This window comes from Odocoileus virginianus, chromosome 32, assembly GCF_023699985.2.
Source record: "Odocoileus virginianus isolate 20LAN1187 ecotype Illinois chromosome 32, Ovbor_1.2, whole genome shotgun sequence".
NCBI classification, from domain to species: Eukaryota; Metazoa; Chordata; class Mammalia; order Artiodactyla; family Cervidae; genus Odocoileus; species Odocoileus virginianus.
Window position 1 is genome coordinate 24,040,491 of NC_069705.1, and position 19,122 is coordinate 24,059,612.

At 47.7% G+C, this 19,122-nt stretch overlaps 1 protein-coding gene and 1 non-coding gene across 2 annotated transcripts in view; one reads left to right on the forward strand and one right to left on the reverse strand.

Annotated features, from left to right (window-relative positions):
* Positions 1-19,122, reverse strand: part of MTMR7 (myotubularin related protein 7) — a 98,255-nt gene that overhangs the window by 16,971 nt on the left and 62,162 nt on the right. The window contains exons 6-7 of the mRNA XM_020883339.2: positions 17,244-17,378; positions 7,663-7,795 (exon numbers count right to left, since the gene is read on the reverse strand). Of these exons, the coding sequence (XP_020738998.2) occupies positions 7,663-7,795; positions 17,244-17,378 (268 nt within the window). The remainder of the gene's footprint in view (positions 1-7,662; positions 7,796-17,243; positions 17,379-19,122) is intronic.
* On the forward strand, positions 14,457-14,529 carry TRNAE-UUC (transfer RNA glutamic acid (anticodon UUC)). The gene has a single exon. It is a non-coding gene; the product is annotated as a tRNA-Glu (tRNA).

The window sequence follows — 19,122 nt, forward strand, 5'->3', positions numbered from 1 at the left end:
AAGCCACCGCACCCCTGGGAAAACCTTCCCCGTGACGTTGGGGGACTATGTACGCAGCTTGAAGACAGACACTGAAAATGCTGCAACTGAAAAATTCGTGCAGCCCTGGTGAGAAATCGAGTCAGGCGGGCGGGGAGCGATCTGACCTCGGGGCTGAGGATGGGGCCGGCGGCAGTACCGCGCGCGCCCTCCGCGTGGCGCACAGACATCCCCACACTCTCTGCGCTGCAGCCCCTCCCGCGGGCGCCTGCCGTTTGGTCCTTCTGTCCAGCCCTGGCCGTGACCCAGAGTGTTCAACTTCATCCTAAAACACACACATTCCACCAAGTATTCTCAGGACCCACTGAGGCCTTTAAATCTTCCACAGATAACGCTGACTGGCAAACGTTCATTTGTTTCACTGAACCAGCTCGACTTTCGGGGTGTTAGGAAAGCGCTCGGGGGGTAGCTGGCATCCGCCTTCATTTCAAAAAGTCCAGGGAGCGGGGGGGATAGCCTGGTGTCCAAACTCTGAAGCTCAGTCCAAGAACAAATGATCCCTTGTGCCTTCTCTTCCCACCAGGTGTGGAAATCACAGCAAGTTTAAAAATAAACATACCGGGCTTTCCAGCTAAGGGAGCGGCCTGTGCCAACGGGCAAGAGGGGATCGGCCAGCTCAGAGAACAAGGCCCTAAAAGACGCCCCGGGAGAGGATGCCCAGGCCGCCCTCACAGAGCTCACGGCCAGGGAGCCAGCTGCTGCTTCCCTCCACACTGAGGACGGATCCCTGTTTAACACGCCTGCTTTTAGTTACATCTAAACTGGGGATGTTCAATAAAACAGCCACCCCGGCTTTCATGCAGTTTTTTTTTCACTGAGAGCGTGCTGGCCCTCAGACGCTGAGGGGTGCTTTTGAGAGCAATCAGCCTGCAGGTGATTAATACACAAGGTCAGATGGGGGTACACTCGAGACTCCAACAGTTAGCGCCTGATTTTTCACATGTAAAACTGGTGGGTTTGTTTGGATAAACTCAGGATAGGCAGAAATACTGACCCGTTCACCCTTGTTGCCAAACCCAAACCAATAATGACAAACCATTTTGCTGAACAAAGTTCATTTCAGTTGACCTCAGAGGCAGGCATCGGCCACAGATCACAGCGAACTGTGACTTACTAACACCCAGTTTAATGTCCAGGTCGAATGAAATCAGTCTTATACAGAACAGGTTAACTATACACACCCCATAAGCATAAAAACAACATTTAAAAAGAAAAGATAGATTATTATGGCACCTGAGGAAATAGGAAATTTATTGGGGATAAAATTAACCTCTGGTGATCTTCCTTTGCTATTTCCTACAAGAAGCTCATTTCTTCTTCCAGAGTGGCTGGGTGGGGACCAGCCCTGTGGAATGGTCTTTCTCATCTCTAAGATCTAGAATTGTAAAGTAAATGGGCTACCTCAATTCGGGACTCAGCTGCAGGTGAGGAATGACAAAGACTAAATAGGAAATGTAAGGCAGATGGAAATAGAGAAGTCTAGTTTGGAAGAAGGAAGGGCCCTGAGAGCAGGGAAGCTGGGTGGATATAAGATATTAGTGACAGATGCTGGAGAGATGGCCACGAATCATGTAAGATTAAGATGTTGGCAGCAAATAACAGAAGCGGTGAAAAAAGCAGCATGTGTAGCTAGCTGGGGACATAACGAGTGGAGAATCTTTCCATAAAGCTGCCAGGACCAACACGCTCACTGAGTCTGAAACCACATTGTCACTGGCAAGCAGAGACTGAATTGCCTAATCTCAGTTGCAGCCTTATGGAAAAACTGCTCGCCTACTCCCTAATATGAATCATGTCTATCTTTAGTTTTATGGGAGACACTTTCTTCTACAAGTGTTCCTTTTGTAAATGTTTTAGTTATCAAAAACAACTAGCTGTCAAGATGAACAAAACAGAAATGATAATTTCGAGGGTGAAAATGTTTAATCTGAATTGTCCTGGGGAACATCAAGGTAAAGCATAATTAGGATTAAAAATAGTCATTTGCTCATTAAGTCTGTTTTCTCTTGTCCTTTCCTTTGCTAAAGTCACCCAGAGGCAAAGTCTTTGGCTTACTTGTGCAAACATTATCTTCTCTTCCCACTGTGACTTTTGCCCTACATCAAAAATTACTTTGTATCACTAAATGAAGCATTTTTCTCTGCAATACCCAGCATAAAGAAAATTCTCAGTAACTGTCTGATGTACAGATGAGTGTCTGAGAGAACAATGCAGCTCCTAGTGATGACGCGTTTACCATAAATAGGTACTGTCCCCCATACAGGGCATGTTCACTCCGTTTTCAGACTGGCAAGTGTGGCTTAAAGACGTTTACAGAGTCATCCCTGGTCACTCAGCCAGGGGGTCCCTGAGCAGGAATCCTGGTCTCAGTGCACACCAGAGGGTCGTGCTCTTTCCTCTGCCTCGGTGCTTGTGGTCTCACTGTCTACACCAGGCACCGCCATCCAGCGCTCTCACGGCCACATCATACATCCTCTTACAACACAGAGAGCAAGGGGCACACTCTTGGTGGATTTCTTTCTCCCAAATAACCACGCGTTGGTAACCAGTGGAGCCTGACAGAGCCCGGTTGCTCTAACAGAGCACTTGCTACAAACCTCACTGGGGATGTCCGAGGGACAATGACCAGGTTTTTCAGACACGTCTTACTGGCTGCTTCTTCTCATCTAATCGGCTAGTAATTTCAGGAAATTAATACTGGGGGAAAGTCAGAAGATAGAGAATTGAAAAAAAGATCAACCATTATAGTTTTTTATTAGCTCGTATATGGTAGTACTTCATAGCATAAACTTGTAGGCAATAATACAGAAAATACTTAAAAATGAAAAATTTGAATATAAAAGGTTGAACTCTACCATGTCTTCCAAGATGAATTAGCCATCATCTCATAAAGTAAGGAGGTGAGGGGGAAAAGTATCAGATGAAAAGGACAGCGGGGCTGAGAGCTGCAATGTTAAACCTGAGCAGATATTTAATGGAACCTTGGAGCCAGGTGTGTTAGGGGGCTGCCCCTTCTAGATTTCAGAGCCCCTGAGTCCCCTGGCAGGACCAACAGAGCAGGGGCCATGAGCCCACAGTGCCCACTGCAGTGGTGCCCCTGGGATGCACTCCAAGTCCCCTGCTTTCCATCGTCCCTTCATTCCCAGCAAAGGCTCTGAATAATCGGCCTTCACAGAGAAGCACAGATCAGATGTTTCGGCGGCCAGCTGATTTCACCACAAAATTTTCTCTGTCGTCACTGCCCCCAATTCCAGGGCAAACGACAAAAGCGGTTACCACTTGGGGCCTGCTATAAAGACCCCATTGTTTCCACTGACTCTTACAAACAGCCCCTCACTACAGTAGCGTCCCAACTGCTGACTGGGCATCGGGCCTTTGTTCCCGAGCTCTGGCCCGGCTCCCTTCTGACCACCGTCAGGCTGAGGCTTGTATCTCTGTCAAACAACTTGCTGAGAGAACACCCACCCGGCCCGGCCTGTGGTTTATTAAATTATGTTTGATGAACTTGTGCTGAGTGGACACAGACCATACCACAAGGGCCTGCGCTTCTCTGCCTCTGAAATTCTGCTTACTTCACATCTCTTGAATAAAGGAATTAAGAAAAGCCACCCGTAGGGAAGCAGGGCATGCATGCTAAGTCGCTTCAGTCGTGTCCCACTCTTTGCAACCTCATGGACTATAGCCTGCCAGGCTCCTCTGTCCATGGTGGGGATTCTCCAGGCAAGAATACTGCGAGTGGGTTGCCATTTCCTTCTCCAATTTAAATATGTAAATAAATTTAACTTTTCAATTTTGAATTTTAAAACTATAAGTCAAAATGGTCTTTTGAGGTTTTAACTTACATTTCTTTACTTCCAGGAAGAATTAGCCATCATGTCATAAAGTAAGGAGGTGAGGGGGGAAAAGTATCAGATGAAAAGGACAGCGGGGCTGAGACCTGCAACGTTAACTCTGGGCAGAGAGAAATATTTAGTGGGAACCTTGGGGCCAGGTGTGTTCTGTGAAAAAGCACTTTCCATATATAATGGAATATTACTCAGCCATTAAGAAGAATGAAATCATGCCATTTTCAGCAACATGGATGGATCCACAGTGTCATACTGAGTGAAGGAAGGAAAGGCTCTGTGAAAAGCACTTCAAACTTATCTCAGTTATAGCTGCTACGTAACTGAGAGGGTTTTTTCACTGGGAGGTGGGAATGCCACAAAACAGTTTGGTGTAAGAACTTAGAAACCAACGTTAACGTTCAAGGGCTTCCCTGGGGACTCAGTGGTAGAGAATCTGCCGGCCAATGCAGGGGACACAGGTTCAATCCCTGATCCGGGAGGTTCCCACATGCTGTGCAGCGACTAAGTCCGTGCACCTCCACTAAGGACCCTGTGCTCCAGAGCCCGGGAACCGCGACCGCCAAAGCCTGCACGTCCTAGGGCCCGCGCTCCACGGCGAGAGAAGCCACCGCAGTGAAACTGGACGGCAGCCTCCGCTCTCTGAAACTAGGGAAGCGCCCGCACAGCAGCAGAGACCCAGCGCAGCCAAACAAATAGAACATCCGATCAATGAGTTCTGTACAAGGACCCACACCAGACGTGAACTTGGTCCTGGAGTTCAGTTTCTGATGAAATCTCCTGCCACTCTTGCTCACAGACAGGGATTTTACAGGGGCAGAACACAAAACAATGTTTCACTTTTGTTATTCAGAATCTGTTCTGGTAATATCAGTAACCCTGAGAAGAAGATAATCATCAAGGAAATGCATTCTTCCCCTTTCTACCAAGTGACCAGCAGTACAAACCTCCCAGTCTCTTTGATGCCACGACAACTATTGGAAGAAAAAGCCTCAAAAGGTGGGTCTGATTGCATCACTTCATCAGCTGAAGCCTCCACGAGTGGTTTATAATTTACTTGGAGAAAACAGATAGCTGGACATTGGTCCCCTGAAAGGCATCCAGAGAGCTGTCCTCACTTACGGGGCCGCCACAGAGCCGGGAAAGAGGTGCAGAAGAACCATGGTCCCCAGAGGACCACGGGCCGCCCTCCCTCTGCAACTCCATCAGTTTGCCGGGCCTCGAGAAACAGCAAGTCAGACCACAGGTCTGAGGGCAGGAGACAAGTTCCTCATAACAAACCAAGTAAATGCTCCTTTTAAAACAAAAGCCAGACTGCCATGTGACAAGCACTCTCGGGAGTCACCTTACACATATAAGAAAATGCGTGCGTGCTAAGTCGTTTCAGTCATGTCTGACTCTGCAACCCCGCAACTCTTCATGTCTCCTGCATTGGCAGGCGGGTTCTTTACCACTAGCACCACCTGGGAAGCCCTGAAGAAGATACATTTTTTCTTTTGAGAATATACAGCAGAAAATATATATTCTCAAAAGTCAGCTTATGAAATTACTAAAAAGCATATGTTTTTAAAGATTCTGATCATGAACACTCTTCATACTAAAATCAGACTACTCTATCAATAATAGTACTGAGCTGGTCCAATTTGCCAACTTCTAAAAAGCACAGCTTATAAGCAGGGACAGGCATACCACCCACAAATATCTCCAGAAGTTGATGAAGCATGAAGCCCAGAGCATGCTCCCGTCACCTGCTGCTATTTAGTCGCTAAGTCATGTCTGACTCTTTGTGACGCCATAGACTGTAGCCCACCAGGCTCCTCTGTCCATGGGACTTCCCAGGCAAGAATACTGGAGTGGGTTGCCATGCCCTCCTCCAGGGGATCTTCCTGATCCAGGGATCAAACCCACATCTCCCACACTGCAGGCAGTTCTTGACCATCTAAACCCCCCGGGAAACCCTCCTGTCACCTGAAACAACAAAATTCACGTGGAGGAGAGATGGAGATAGCTCTGGGGTTATGATTATTCTACAGATCCAAAGTGAAGGTGACTCAGTTGTAACCAGCTCTTTGTGACCCCGTGGACTATACAGTCCATGGAATTCCCTAGACCAGAATACTGGAGTGGGTAGCCATTCCCTTCTCCAGGGGATCTTCCCAACCCAGGGATTGAACCCAGATCCCCTGCATTGCATGTGGATTCATTACCAGCTGAGCCACCAGGGAAGCCCTGGTTTTTTACTAATGCAAAAAGAGGGTTTTTTCGTAACCATTCAAAGGTTCCATTTTAAACTATTTGCAACCAGGGGCATCAAACTGTGGACTCCTAGAACCATCAGGGCTAGATGGGTCCACAGAAATTATTAGTCCAATAGTTTCATTTTACAGCAGGTAACAAAGCCTCAAAGAACGTACATGATGCATTTAAAGCTTCATAATGACAGAGATGACCCCAGGATCCCAGGAAGGACAATGGAAATCAGGCTTGTCTGTGACACTCAAGTTCCTCCAGCCTCACCACTAGGTTCTCACTACATCCTGCTCTCACTAAGCAGGGAAATTAAGCAGAGAACTGAGAGCACCTGGGTATTCGGAGAAAAAGGTGATTCAGCATTTCCTTTGTCCCTTTTCACTCCAGGCCCCGTTTTTCCCTTCAGAGAGGACCGCCCACCCCTTTCCCTCACAGGCATCATGCTCCCCAGGGCTTCACCCCCAGACGTGGGAGCAGCGCAGCATTTACAGCCCCTCCTGGCCCCCAGGCGGGCTTCTCAGGTGGCTCAGTGGTGAGGAGCCCGCCCGCAATGCAGGAGGCACAGGAGACGCGGGCTCAATCCCTGGGTCGGGAAGATCCCCTGGAGGAGGGCATGGCAGCCCACTCCAGTGTTCCTGCCTGGAGAAGAATCTCATGGACAGAGGAGCCTGGTGGGCTACAGTCCATGGGGTTGCAAAGAGTCGGACACGTACAAAGCTAATGAACACTCACACACACTGGTCCCCAGGCACAAAGCTGCGGGTTCTGCACCCTCCCCTTTCTCTTCAGTTCCCCCAAGAGCTAGAAGTGGTGGACACAGCGACAGACTCCCCCTTGGGCCTTGACACTCACAAGGGCATAAGCAGTCAATGCAGACGGTCTTGCTTGAAATACATGATTTCTGGCAATGAGTTCACGGCTGGTGCGGCCACGCGAATAACTGCTCTGCACCGCACCCCCCAGCCCTGTGATCTCCCCTCCCCCTGAGTCTGGAAGCCCGTGTGCACGCGTCTCCTGGTGCTCGCTGCTGGGGGCGGGGGCAGGTGGAGGGGTTCCGCTGCAGCGGCTGCTATTGATGGAAAGGACGACCACCACCCTCAACGTCCTTCTAATGGCTGCTCAAGCACTGGGATTCAGTTTATGAAACTCACGTTCATACACGAACAGTTGACGATTGCTTTCAAGGCAGGATTGCTTTATCTCCACATGGTCTTGAATGTGGGCCAAACTAGTACGAGGGAGACAGAAAATATATCCCTGCGCACGCTTCTCTCTGGTGTACCACGGGAGAGAAGCTGACAGCTAATGGCCACGTGACAAAACCACTCCACCACGACACCAACAATAAGAGAATGGCTGTTACATGTGTAAAGAGTCCCTGAATTTTTAAACTCTTCCCAACTGATCCCACCCCGGCGAGCATCATGGTAAAGAACAATTTTCACATCAACAGACTCTCTTATTCCACTCTGGCATCAAAACATTTAACTGCATTTTTTTCAGTGCTGTGCATAAGGAAATGGTTTACCTTCCAGCATTTTCTGCAGACTGCTCCTCATGACATGGATGTTCTCTATCCCGATAAACTGAAACTTGATATTGGAATAATTGTCTTCGTTCTCATAGCCTTTCCCTGCAGCACGATTTGCCATCGCATTAAGCTGCAGTGGGCAGCAAAACAGAACAGTCACCAAGGACATTCATGGACAATCACAGCATGTCACGGCTATCCGTAAGAACATTCAACACGGGTGCAGAAACATGCGTTCGATCCCAGGACCACTGTGCTGGGCTGGGTGTCTACGGACACCTGGGCTGAGCCTACATTCAACAACGTCTGTTTGTCCATGAGGGAACATTTTCTGAGCTGGGAAGCATCCTAGAGATAAGCCCATCTGGAGAGGCCTTCTGCAGCTCCCAGGGTGGGATTCCGGAGAGCCAAGCTGTCCCGATTTAACACCAAATGTGACAGCCTTGGCTGGCAGAAGAGCACCACCAGCAGATACAGTTGGCAACATAGAGCTCTTAAGTGAAATGATTATATCTTCCAGTATTAGAAGCCAAAAAACACATCAGTGTAGAGGAAGGGCGATGTCATTCTGATTTGCCTAGGGGAATCTCGCGGATACCCAACTCAACCTTGAGGGAGAGAGAGGCCCAGTGGGTGCTACGTCTCCGGAGACACTTCCTCCAAGTCACCCTATTTCAATCTCCCGAGAGGGCTTTTTAAAATCACACTCATTACCCACAACTTCATGCGTAAGAAGTGGCAGCTCTTAATGCAAACTGGGTTCAACAGTAATGGACTTTGAAGAAATTCATGATGTAAACATCTGCCGTATTCCTGTGTAACTAAGGTCAAGAAGGGGACAAGTCCTGCCTTAGCTGAGAAAGATACATTTCCAGAATGAATGCATTATTGCTAACACTTCATTCTTTTGAGTCAACTAAGCGGGCCATCACATCCTAGATATCCATATTCGCTGACCGTTCTCTCCCTCTGCCCACAAAGGCCAGGAGGGCTAAAGCCTAGGCAGAGAACTTGGCCCCAGAAAAGTATCAGTTTTTAGGACCACAATGCAGTATTGGGAGGATATTAATACTTTCCAAAAATCAAAGTTTATAAAACCAAGTTAAGTTAAAAACACAGATAGCCTTTGACCCAGATCTCCTATTTGTGAGAATCTGACACTATGTACAATACCAGCACACAAAGACAGATGTCCAAAAGTGTTTGCAACCTTTTAAAAAAAATTGATATTAAAAAGCTGAAAGCCTATGAATATCTCCATAGGGCAATGACTGGACAAATGATGGTATATTCATACCCTGGACTACTAATAGGATCAAGGGATACAGAGACAATGATAGAGACAGAAATAGAGACATATGGGCATCCCAGGTGGCGCTAGCAGTAAAGAATCCGCCTACCGATGCAGGAGACACAAGAGACTCAGGTTCAATCCCTGGGTTTGAAGATCCCCTGGAAAAGGAAATGAAAACCCGCGCCAGTGTTCTTGGCTGCAGAATCCCATGGACAGAGGAACGTGGCAGGCTACAGCCCATGGGGTCGCAAGGAGTCGGACACGGCTGTGACTGAGCGGGCACACACAGAGATGTAGAGATATTGGGGGGAGGGAGAGGAGAGAGAGAAAAGAGGGGAGGTGAAGGAGGGAAGACTGGGAGTGTCACATGACACGTGAAGTGAGAACAGTAAGCTCCAGAATAGCATTCATACAAGTATCCCATTTTTTGTAAAAGAAACCAAGCTACAGATGTGTGGTTATGTTTATGTATGCTGAACCAAGCAAGATACAGATGAATAGAAGGCTACACTGATTTAGCACCATGTCAGCAGAAAGACAGAGGTGTCACGTGGCTGGGGCGCCCATCAATGCCACTGTGCATGCTCCTCTGGTCTTTGTTACAAACCAGACATGCTAAGTTTATAAATTAAATAACAGAAATAAAATGTATGAGAAGTGAAAACTAAAACAGCAGAGGCAAGTCCCTGCCACCAAGGGCTGGCAGGCTCCTCACTCTGCTGCTCTGACTCATCTCACGCGACATCAGCTGGGGCACGACTCGCCTGGCCGTGTCGTTTCCAATTTACAAAAAAGCATCTCTTTTCTCCCAGGCATGCTATGAGAATAAAGGGTTTAGTCTTACTTAAGAAAAAATAAATAAAAGTAATATTAAGTAATATTATTTTAAAGACAACTTATATTCACGCCTTAAATTTTTTTATTTTTTTAATTGAAGGATAATTGCTTTATAGAATTTTGTGGTTTTCTGTCATACATCAACATATTAGGTTATTTTAAAATATCTTAAGGGGAAAACTTTTCTAAAATTACCTAAAGACGTTTTGCTTTTGAAATTGTGCTATTATAAATGGACTGCAAGGAGATCAAACCAGTCAGTCCTAAAGGAAATCAGTCTGAATCGTCATTGGAAGGACTGATGCTGAAGCTGAAGCTCCAGTACTCTGGCCACCTGATGTGAAGAGCCGACTCATTAGAAAAGACCCTGATACTGGGAAAGGTTTAAGACAGGAGGAGAAGGCGATGACAGAGGTCGAAATGGTTGGATGGCATCACCAACTCAATGGACATGAGTTTGAACAAGCTCCAGGAGATGGTGAAGGACAGGGAAGTCTGGCAGCCCATGGGGTCACAAAGAGTCAGACATGACTGAGTGAACAATTATAAAAATACCACTGCTCTGTATAATTATTTTCCAAAGTTGCTGGCTTATTCTTTACCACAAGCTTCATAAATAAAGTGGTTAATAGGATACTAGGCAGTATCATATAGCATATATAATAGCATATCCTATTAGGCTACATGAGCCTTTTGTTTATTCTCACCTTGAATAATTCAGTCTGCTCATCGCATACCATAGAGATAACTTTTTAAATAGTGCAGTGAGTAAAAAACAAAATATTATTTTTAACCTATAATAAGGACCCTGTGTTCACATGTTTAATAGCTGATTGCCTATGACCCGGGAGAATTTAGCGATGGTCTTCTTTCAAGAGCAAGGGAAGGACAAAGCAGGGTCCCCTGAAAGTCAATGGTGCTTCTCACAATGAACAGAAGGTGGCGATATTTAATCTATCATCCAGAGTACTTGCTCAAGGTTTCCACACATCTTACAGAACCTCTCATGATAATGGGGCACAAGCTGACCCCTCAAAGCAGGAAACACAGCTGTATAATTAATAAAAAGTCAGACACTATCTTGGGCCTATATGCATATTCATTCAGAGAGAGTATCTCATATTACAAAAAAAAAAGTCTAATCTGGTGCCCTGTCCTTTAGGGTGAGAATTCCATTTCACAACCAAAGAAACAGCTATTCATTTCAGCTCCTAAAACTTTTCAAATAGTGGGGGAAACCCTCAAAATGTCACATCCTCTATGTTTCTAATTATATAATGTTCTTGAAAAAAATGTATAGACGTGGAGAACCGATGCGTGGTTATTTGTGATGTAACTGTTCTGTGGAAGAAAAAAACAAAGGTCAACCTAGACAGCATATTGAAAAGCAGAGACATTACTTTGCTAACAAAGGTCCATCTAGTCAAGGCTATGGTTTTTCCAGTAGTCATGCATGAGTGTGAGAATTGGAACATAAAGAAAGCTGAGTGCCAAAATATTGATGTTTTTGAACTGTGGTGTTCGAAAAGACTCTTGAGAGTCCCTTGGACTGTAAGGAGATCAAGCCAGTCAATCCTAAAGGAAATCAGTCCTGAATATTCACTGGAAGGACTGATGCTGAAGCTGAAGCTCCATTACTTTGGCCACCTGATGGGAATAACTGACTCAAGTGAAAAAGACCCTGATGGTGGGAAAGATTGAAGGCAGGAGGAGAAGGGGACAACAGAGGATGAAATGGTTGGATGGCATCACCAACTCTTTGGACATGAGTTTGAGCAAGCTCTGGGAGTTGGTGATGGACAGGGAAGTCTGGCATGCTGGTGCCAGATGACTGCTGGTGGCCGGCAGGACTCCAGATGGAGCTGAGAGCCTGGTAGAGGTGGTGGCAGGCATTAGAATCTGGAGCAGCCACATGTGGCCTAGGGCATCAGGGGTAATGTTTCATGATAGAAGGAAGACTTGAGATGGTCTTTAATGATGAGGAAAGATGGAAAGAAAGGGGGAGGGCGTCCCACATGCAGCGCCGAGGAAGAGAAGAGAGGGGAGCAGGTGGGTATCAGTGAGCCAGCTACTGCGAGCACAGAGGAAGTTCCAGTCTGGTGGAGGCAGCGAGAGAGGAGGCTGGGAGGTTTTAGGGTTCCTGACACACAAGCTGGGCTTCCCTGGCGGCTCAGATGGTGAAGAATCTGCCTGCAATGCAGGAGGCCTATGTTCGATTCCTGGGTTGGGAAGAGCCCCTGGAGGAGGGAATGGCAACTCGTTCAGTATTCTTGCCTGGAGAATTCCAGAGACAGAGGAGGAGCCTGGTGGGCTACAGTCCATGGCTTCAAAAAGAGCTGGATATGACTGAGCAACTCACACACACACCCCCAAGCTGATAGATGAAGAAGTTCATGACGAATTGATGAACTTCATTCACGTCAGCAGAGGGCTACTGAAAGCCTCTGAGCAGGCTTAATTGGAAAATTAGATTTAGCATCCATGTCAGAGAAGATCCACTGGAGTGGGCAGAGGACGTGATCTCCACAAGGGAGCTGGCTCACCTCATTTACAACCTATGCCTATTTACGGCCTAGAACCCTGTGCCTCAGGCTGGCACAGGGCAGGCACTCTGTGAAGACTTACTGATGGGCTGACTGACCAAAGAAATGACTGGGTGAGGCTGAGAGGTGAACAGCCCAAGAATGTTAAAAAAAAAACAAAAAAAAAAACAGAATCAGATTCCTTCCCTCCAATCTTAAATCATCACTCAAACACATCGAAACCATGGAAACTCAGGCAACGATGATGATCTTCGTATCAAGTTAAAGGTCAGCCTGGCGGTCACCGTCTCGGGCTTGAAGTCTAATGTTACAGCCGAGCACATGCTGTACCTGAATGACAGGACCTGCTCTGATGGATGGGAAATGAGCACAGAAGGTGACCCCGGCAGGAGGCCCGGGCCACGCTCTAGCCTGCAGCATCAATTAATGGTCCGTCTATCTTCATCTGTATCCGGTGCCATGAAGAATCTGAACTTGCTGATACAACCAGAAAAGAAGACATGAGTTTATTTCTTGCAGAGTCTACAACTCTGCTAATCAAAATCCTTCTTCTCTACCCCCAAGGGAAGAATTAATAGCTTTCGGATTACAATCACCATTCAGCTCAATTTACAATCCCAACCCCGTATATGATGCAAAATTATCTCTTTCCCTCCTTATAGGCTATTTGAACTGGTAAAGGGTTCTTTCTCCTTTTCCTCTTTCTTCTAGGCTCTGTCTTTACATCGGGGATGGGGGAGGTAGAAAGTCAAAGTGTGAGTCGCTCAGTCGTGTCAGACTCTGCGGCCCCACAGACTATAGCCCACCAGGCTCCTCTGTCCACAGGATTCTCCAGGCAAGAAGACTGGAGTGGGTTGCCATGCCCTCCTGCAGGGGACCTTCCCGATCCAGGGATCGAACCTGCGTCTCCTGCATTGTGGGCGGATTCTTCACCATCTGAGCCACCAGGGCGTGGGGTGGTGGAGAGGGTTATAAAAAGGGTAAACATCTCTTCGTAAAGCTGGAGAAGGCTGCTGTTTTATCTCTGCCGGTCGTCACTGCTTTTCTGGTTAACACCTGACCAGAATTGCTCTGACTTAAGTGTCCAAATCCCAGGGTGGGTCTGTGGGCTCTTGGTGGGTGCGGATTGTAAGAGCTCGCTCACGTGGGGGACCCACCTTGGCTTGAGCCTATCCCAGGGCCCCGGCTTCCTTCCCTAGCATGTACCCCGCAGTCCCTGCAGCCAGGAACTTCCGAGGGCGGAGGGGGGACTGGACCCCCGCAGGCTGGCTCGTGTACAACTTCCCTCCTCGGCATCCACTGGACCCACGGCCTGCCCTCCACCCTTGGCCTGCCAAAGAGAGGCACGTAACCGCCCCCCTTGCCCTTGCCGCAGGGGCAAGTCAGGGACTCAGCCTCCGTAGATGTGACCACTCCGCGGCCCCTCTGTCATGCACCCCCATCTTTACCCCAGATCTTCCCAGACTCCCCCCTCACGGGGTGGAAACCACCTCATCATTGATTCCAGAGGGACAGAGAAGCTTCCCGCGTGCCCTCCTGTTACACAGCTAAGGAAGCACTCACACGGTGACGTCACAGGCCACCGAGCCACGGCGCTGCCCTTGGAGAAGCAGCCAGGACTGGGGCGGGTGTTAGCCGAGCGGGAACCCGGCCTGCCCTGCCTCTTCGCCCTACTGCCCTCCCAGGTGCCCGCGTCTGGGCCCAGCTCCCGGGCCTGTGGGCACCTCTGGCCCCAGCTGAGCGCATACGACCCAGCTGGGTCTGCAGCTGAGTTCCCCGCCTCACTGCAACCATGTACAAACAGGACAACTCCCCCCACCCCCCCGGAGCCTGACCTGAGGCTCCCCTGAAGATCGAGATAAGCCTAGATGTGAACCCAAGCTCTGCCCTGAGTGGTTGTGACCTTGGGCGAATGCCTGAACCTCCCTGGATCTGAGACTTTATCCATAAAAAAGAAAAATACCGCTCCTTATTCGCAGGAGTATTGTTAAGAGTCAAATGGGAAAGTGCCTGGCATTTTTACAAGCTCAGCAAAATCCTAGAACAAAGTAGTCATGAGCGAGGTTGAGATAAAAGGAGTTTGATCTCATTTTAAAAATTCAGCAACTATTGGGACTTCCCTGGTGGTCCAGTGGTTAAGACTCTGCACTTTCGATACAGGGGACTCAGGTTCAATCCCTGGTCGGGGAATTAAAATCCCACATGCTGCGCAGTGTGGCCAAAAGATAAAAAAATAACAATAAATAAAATTCAACAACTATGGCATCAACACGACCTCCTGTCTTCTTAATGCACTAAACTCTCACAGTAACACATGACCTTGAGGGGATGACTTTTTCTTAATAGATACTAAGTTGAGCTAAGGTCCTCATGGCCTTTGCCTCCCCTTGATTCTAATACCAACCAACAACTCAGGCAGCGTCTGAGGTGAGCCCTGCTCCAAGGACAAGAACGACTTCTGACCTTTCTCTATTTCATTTAAACCTGCAAGCGAACCTGGCGAGGGCCCATTTGCCATGCCCACTGCCCACAGCAAACATGGACCCGGTCTCCTGGCTACTGAGAAACAAAAATCAACAGACATGATCTTTAAAAGAACGAACGCTCTAAGCAAACAGTTTAAAACTCCCATGAAGGTGTGTGTGCTCCTGGGCAAATAGGAAGACGGCATGACTTGTATGGGACACCAACTTTCTTTAATGGATCAGCCTCCAACTTCTTATCGCCGAGAGCAAACACACTGAGTGCTAAATATACCCTTCAAATCAAATCCTTTGGATTAATTTCTTTTAAATCGGGACTACGCCTGGCTCAACAGCTGCCACATTGCCCAGAAGGTTTACATAACATAGTACACACTTGGATCGTTGGCCCTTAAATCAGCAGCCAAATCTGTTTGCCTCTATTTAAATCTGCGAAAACGGGATCGGAGAAGGGCAACCTAATTCACTTTAAAGCCCCTGTCTTTCCATCCCTTTATTATTATTGCTATTATTTGGCCAAGCCGTGTGTGGGATCTTAGCTCCTCAAAGTGAAAGTTGCTCAATCATGTCTGACGCTTTGCCAACCCCACGGACTGCAGCACAACAGGCTCCTCTGTCCATGGAATTCTCCAGGCAAGAATACTAGAGAAGGTAGCCGTTCCCTTCTCCAGAGAATCTTCCTAACCAGGGATCAAACCCATGCCCCCTGCAATGGAAGCACAGAGTCCTAACCAATGACTGCCAGGGAAGTCCCCATCCTTTTCTGATTTTGTCTTTAGCATGTGTCTCTAAAATAGGCATTTGTGCAGTTGTCTCTGACTTCAGAAATTCAGAGCAGCTCCACTAACCTGACACAAGAGGCAGAATGAAGACGAGGGAAAGTCAAGGTGAGAAAGATGATGAAGCAGAGAGAAAAACACATTGAAAGAGAGCTGCTGTAAAAGAGAGAGACTTTCCAGCATCTTTCGAGTAACAAATCCTCAAGCAGAGAAGCTATTTCTCCCGCGGTCCGAAGCCTCTTCCCTGTTGTGCTTTGAGGATTTTTCTAAAAGGAAGGGAATCCATTACCTGTCATCTACTAGAATGTGATCCGGCTGGAATCTGGTTTGTCCTTCATCTGCATGGTTGGTCTGCCCTACCGGCATCTAAGAGGAGCTCTTCCTCACCACCCCGCCCCGGCCCCACGGCCACCTGCCTGTTAGACCATCCGGGACTGTTCTGAGGTCAGTGATGGAAGACATCTAGCTACGTGATCGAAACCATGCATCACAGTATTTGGTGACATGGGGCTCAGAGAAGCAGCAAAATTGCCAGGGTCTGGGTCAACCACACAATGAGTAGTATCCAATTTCCTTGATTTCTCTTATCGGCTGTGAGTACAGACCCATGTCTGCAATTACCCACTCCATGGTAACTGATGTTAAACATTTTGAAGCCTTTGTGTTCTTTCAACCTTTTTATGATTAAAATTTTTTTCACACTATAATTTACAAAATAAAAAGTTTGTTAAAATCCTCCTCTCACCCCAAGGGGGAGGGGGGGAACACTGTTAACAGTTTAATATATATATACCCTTAAACTTTTTTCAGTGCATAGAATAATGTATAATTTTTATAATATAATTACTATTACCTACATGGGATCATGTTATAGATTTCTGTAGCTCACTTTTGCTATTTCGCAGTACATCTCGGACACTGTTCTGCACCCACATGGAGAAAGAACATGGACCTTTCTCTCTTATCACTCATAGATCCAGGTATATTTTATTCATAACTGGCAAGAAATTCCAATGCCAAATGTGTTGACTCAGTGGCCATATCGCTCTATCACCTCATTTTATCCTATATATTCCATGCCCCTCTTCTCCTTGGAATTCTACTAGGTGAGTGTTTATCCTTCCAAATCTTTTTCTGTTTTAACTGACCTTTTTTTTACCTACCTATAGTTCACTTTTTTCCATAGACACAGTAGTTACATATTAATTTATAACTTTTTTCTTTTAAACTTAACATTCCATTTTGGAAATCCTGCCATGTCATAAACATAGTGGAATTAACTACAAGCTGAATTTGCAAGAGAAGAGGTGACCATCCCACAAACACTGAACTGCGGGGATTCCACAGTTCATTTTATATTGTTAGAGAAGAAAAGGTCCTTTTGTGAACAAACCAAAGAATAACCTGGCATGTTTAGGAGAGCGATCTCCAGTGTCACACCACACTTTTGTCGTGTGCACCAAGTACCGAGCACAAGGCTCGGAGCCAGGAAAGCTCGGGGCCCCGAGAAGCAGGCAGGCAGGGCAGCCGCTGGGCAAAGGGAAACGGCCCCCTGCAGACAGTGCTCCCCGGGCAGGCGAAGCCTCATCTCTTCTCCATGAGTCTGAGCTGCAAAGACATGCATCGGCGTGGCGACACTCACCTTGGGCCGAGTGTCCACGACGTAAATGAAGTCACTTCCCGGGTTGGCCTTCCTGATGGCCTGCAGCATCTGCTCATCCTCCAGGCAGCGGGCGCTAAAGCCGGACAGAGGCTGGCTGCTCCGGCAGATGGAGGCCTGTGGGGAGAGGCCGCAGCAGCATGGCAGCATCAGGTCGACTGCACCCCCACCCCGAGACCCTCAGGACCGTCACCGCAACAAAGGCCACTCACCCCCACCCCCTGGTTTACTTACACCACCGGCTTGTGAAAGTATCAATGCTTTCAGGAAATTGAAGTTGGCATCTTTCTAACTCAAAAAACCATTACATGGGTAAGCAGTGAAAAAAGCTTCTCTGAGTAACAGCTAGGATGCATACGCATGGGCTTCCCAGGTGGTACTAGTGGTTTAAAAAAAAAAAACCTGCCTGTCACTGCAGGGGACATAAGAGACCTGGGTTCAATCCCTGAGTCGGGAAGATTCCCTGGAGAAGGAAATGGCAATCCACTCCAGTATTCTTGCCTGGAAAATTCCACAGAGGAGCCTGGCGGGCTACAGTCCCTGAGGTCACAGAGAGTTGGACATGATTGAGCATGTACACATGCAAGGCTGTTTAGGTAGGATCCAAATGATGAAACGTAAAACCATCTAAATAGTCTACTCTGCTTGACACCACCTCATCTTCCTGCGAAAGTAGAAATATAAAGTAACTCTTCTCCTAAAAATTGTAAAAGTTACTCTTTAGTGTTTCCAGCATTTACTAGCTCACTTAGAAACATCACAAAACCCTCAAACCGATTCTCATCCTAGACAGGGGAGTGTTCACGGTGACAGAGCCCGGGCTGCTGCCAATGTCTAAGGACAGGAGGCTCAGGCCTGGGCTGATGCAGGTGGCTTAGAAGCAAGGGCCTCCTTGGGAACCGACCTGTGTGCTGTTCTGCAATTTCCCTGTTCGGTGATTCCAACAGAGTACCCTGAACTGTGGCTCAGGGCTTCCCTGGTAGCTCAGCTGGTAAAGAATCTGCTTCCAATGAGGGAGACCTGGGTTTGATCCCTGGGTTGGGACGATCCCCTGGAGAAGGGAAAGGCTACCCACTCCAGTATTCTGGCCTACAGAATTCCATGGACTGTATAGTCCATGGGGTCGCAAAGAGTTGGACACAGCTGAGCAACTTTCACTTTCACTTTTCGCCCTTAATTGTGGGACGAAGTACACAATAGCATAACCATCCCTCTGAGTTAGTAATGGGTGAGTATAGCCACAACCTCACAGCTGTGAAACTTACACTTTTGTGGCAAAGTACTTCCTATGAATTTAGATTTTATTTTAACACTTAGATTGAAGTCAAATCACCAAATACAATCTAGGCATGACTCTTTCGAAGAATCTGCACTGAGCCTGGGTACCCACGTGTACGAGGGCGGAGGTGCCCCCTGGCTCAGGGAAGGGGGCAGTGCTTAGGAGGGAACCCTCCCCTGGAAAGAGCCACGACACAGCCCGTTCCGGCGCCCGCATGCCGGACTCCTTCCTGGAAGGCACCCCGGCTCTGAGTCCAAGTGCAGCTTAACTGTCCTTTAGGCTGATCCCAGGGCTACTCAGCCGGGCTTGGGTTTCTCCAGGGAAAGGTGAGCCCTGAGACTCCTCACTGGAGAAGGCAGGATATTTCTTACTAACTATATGATCCTCAGGTGGCGCTAGTGATAAAGAACCCGCCTGCCAATTTAGGAGACATAAGAGACATGGGTTCGATCCCTGGGTTGGGAAGATCCCCTGGAGAAGGGCACAGCAACCCACTCCTGTATTCTGGCCTGGAGAATCCCATGGACAGAGGAGCCTGGTGGGCTACAGTCCATGGGGTTGCAAAGGGTCCGATACAACTGA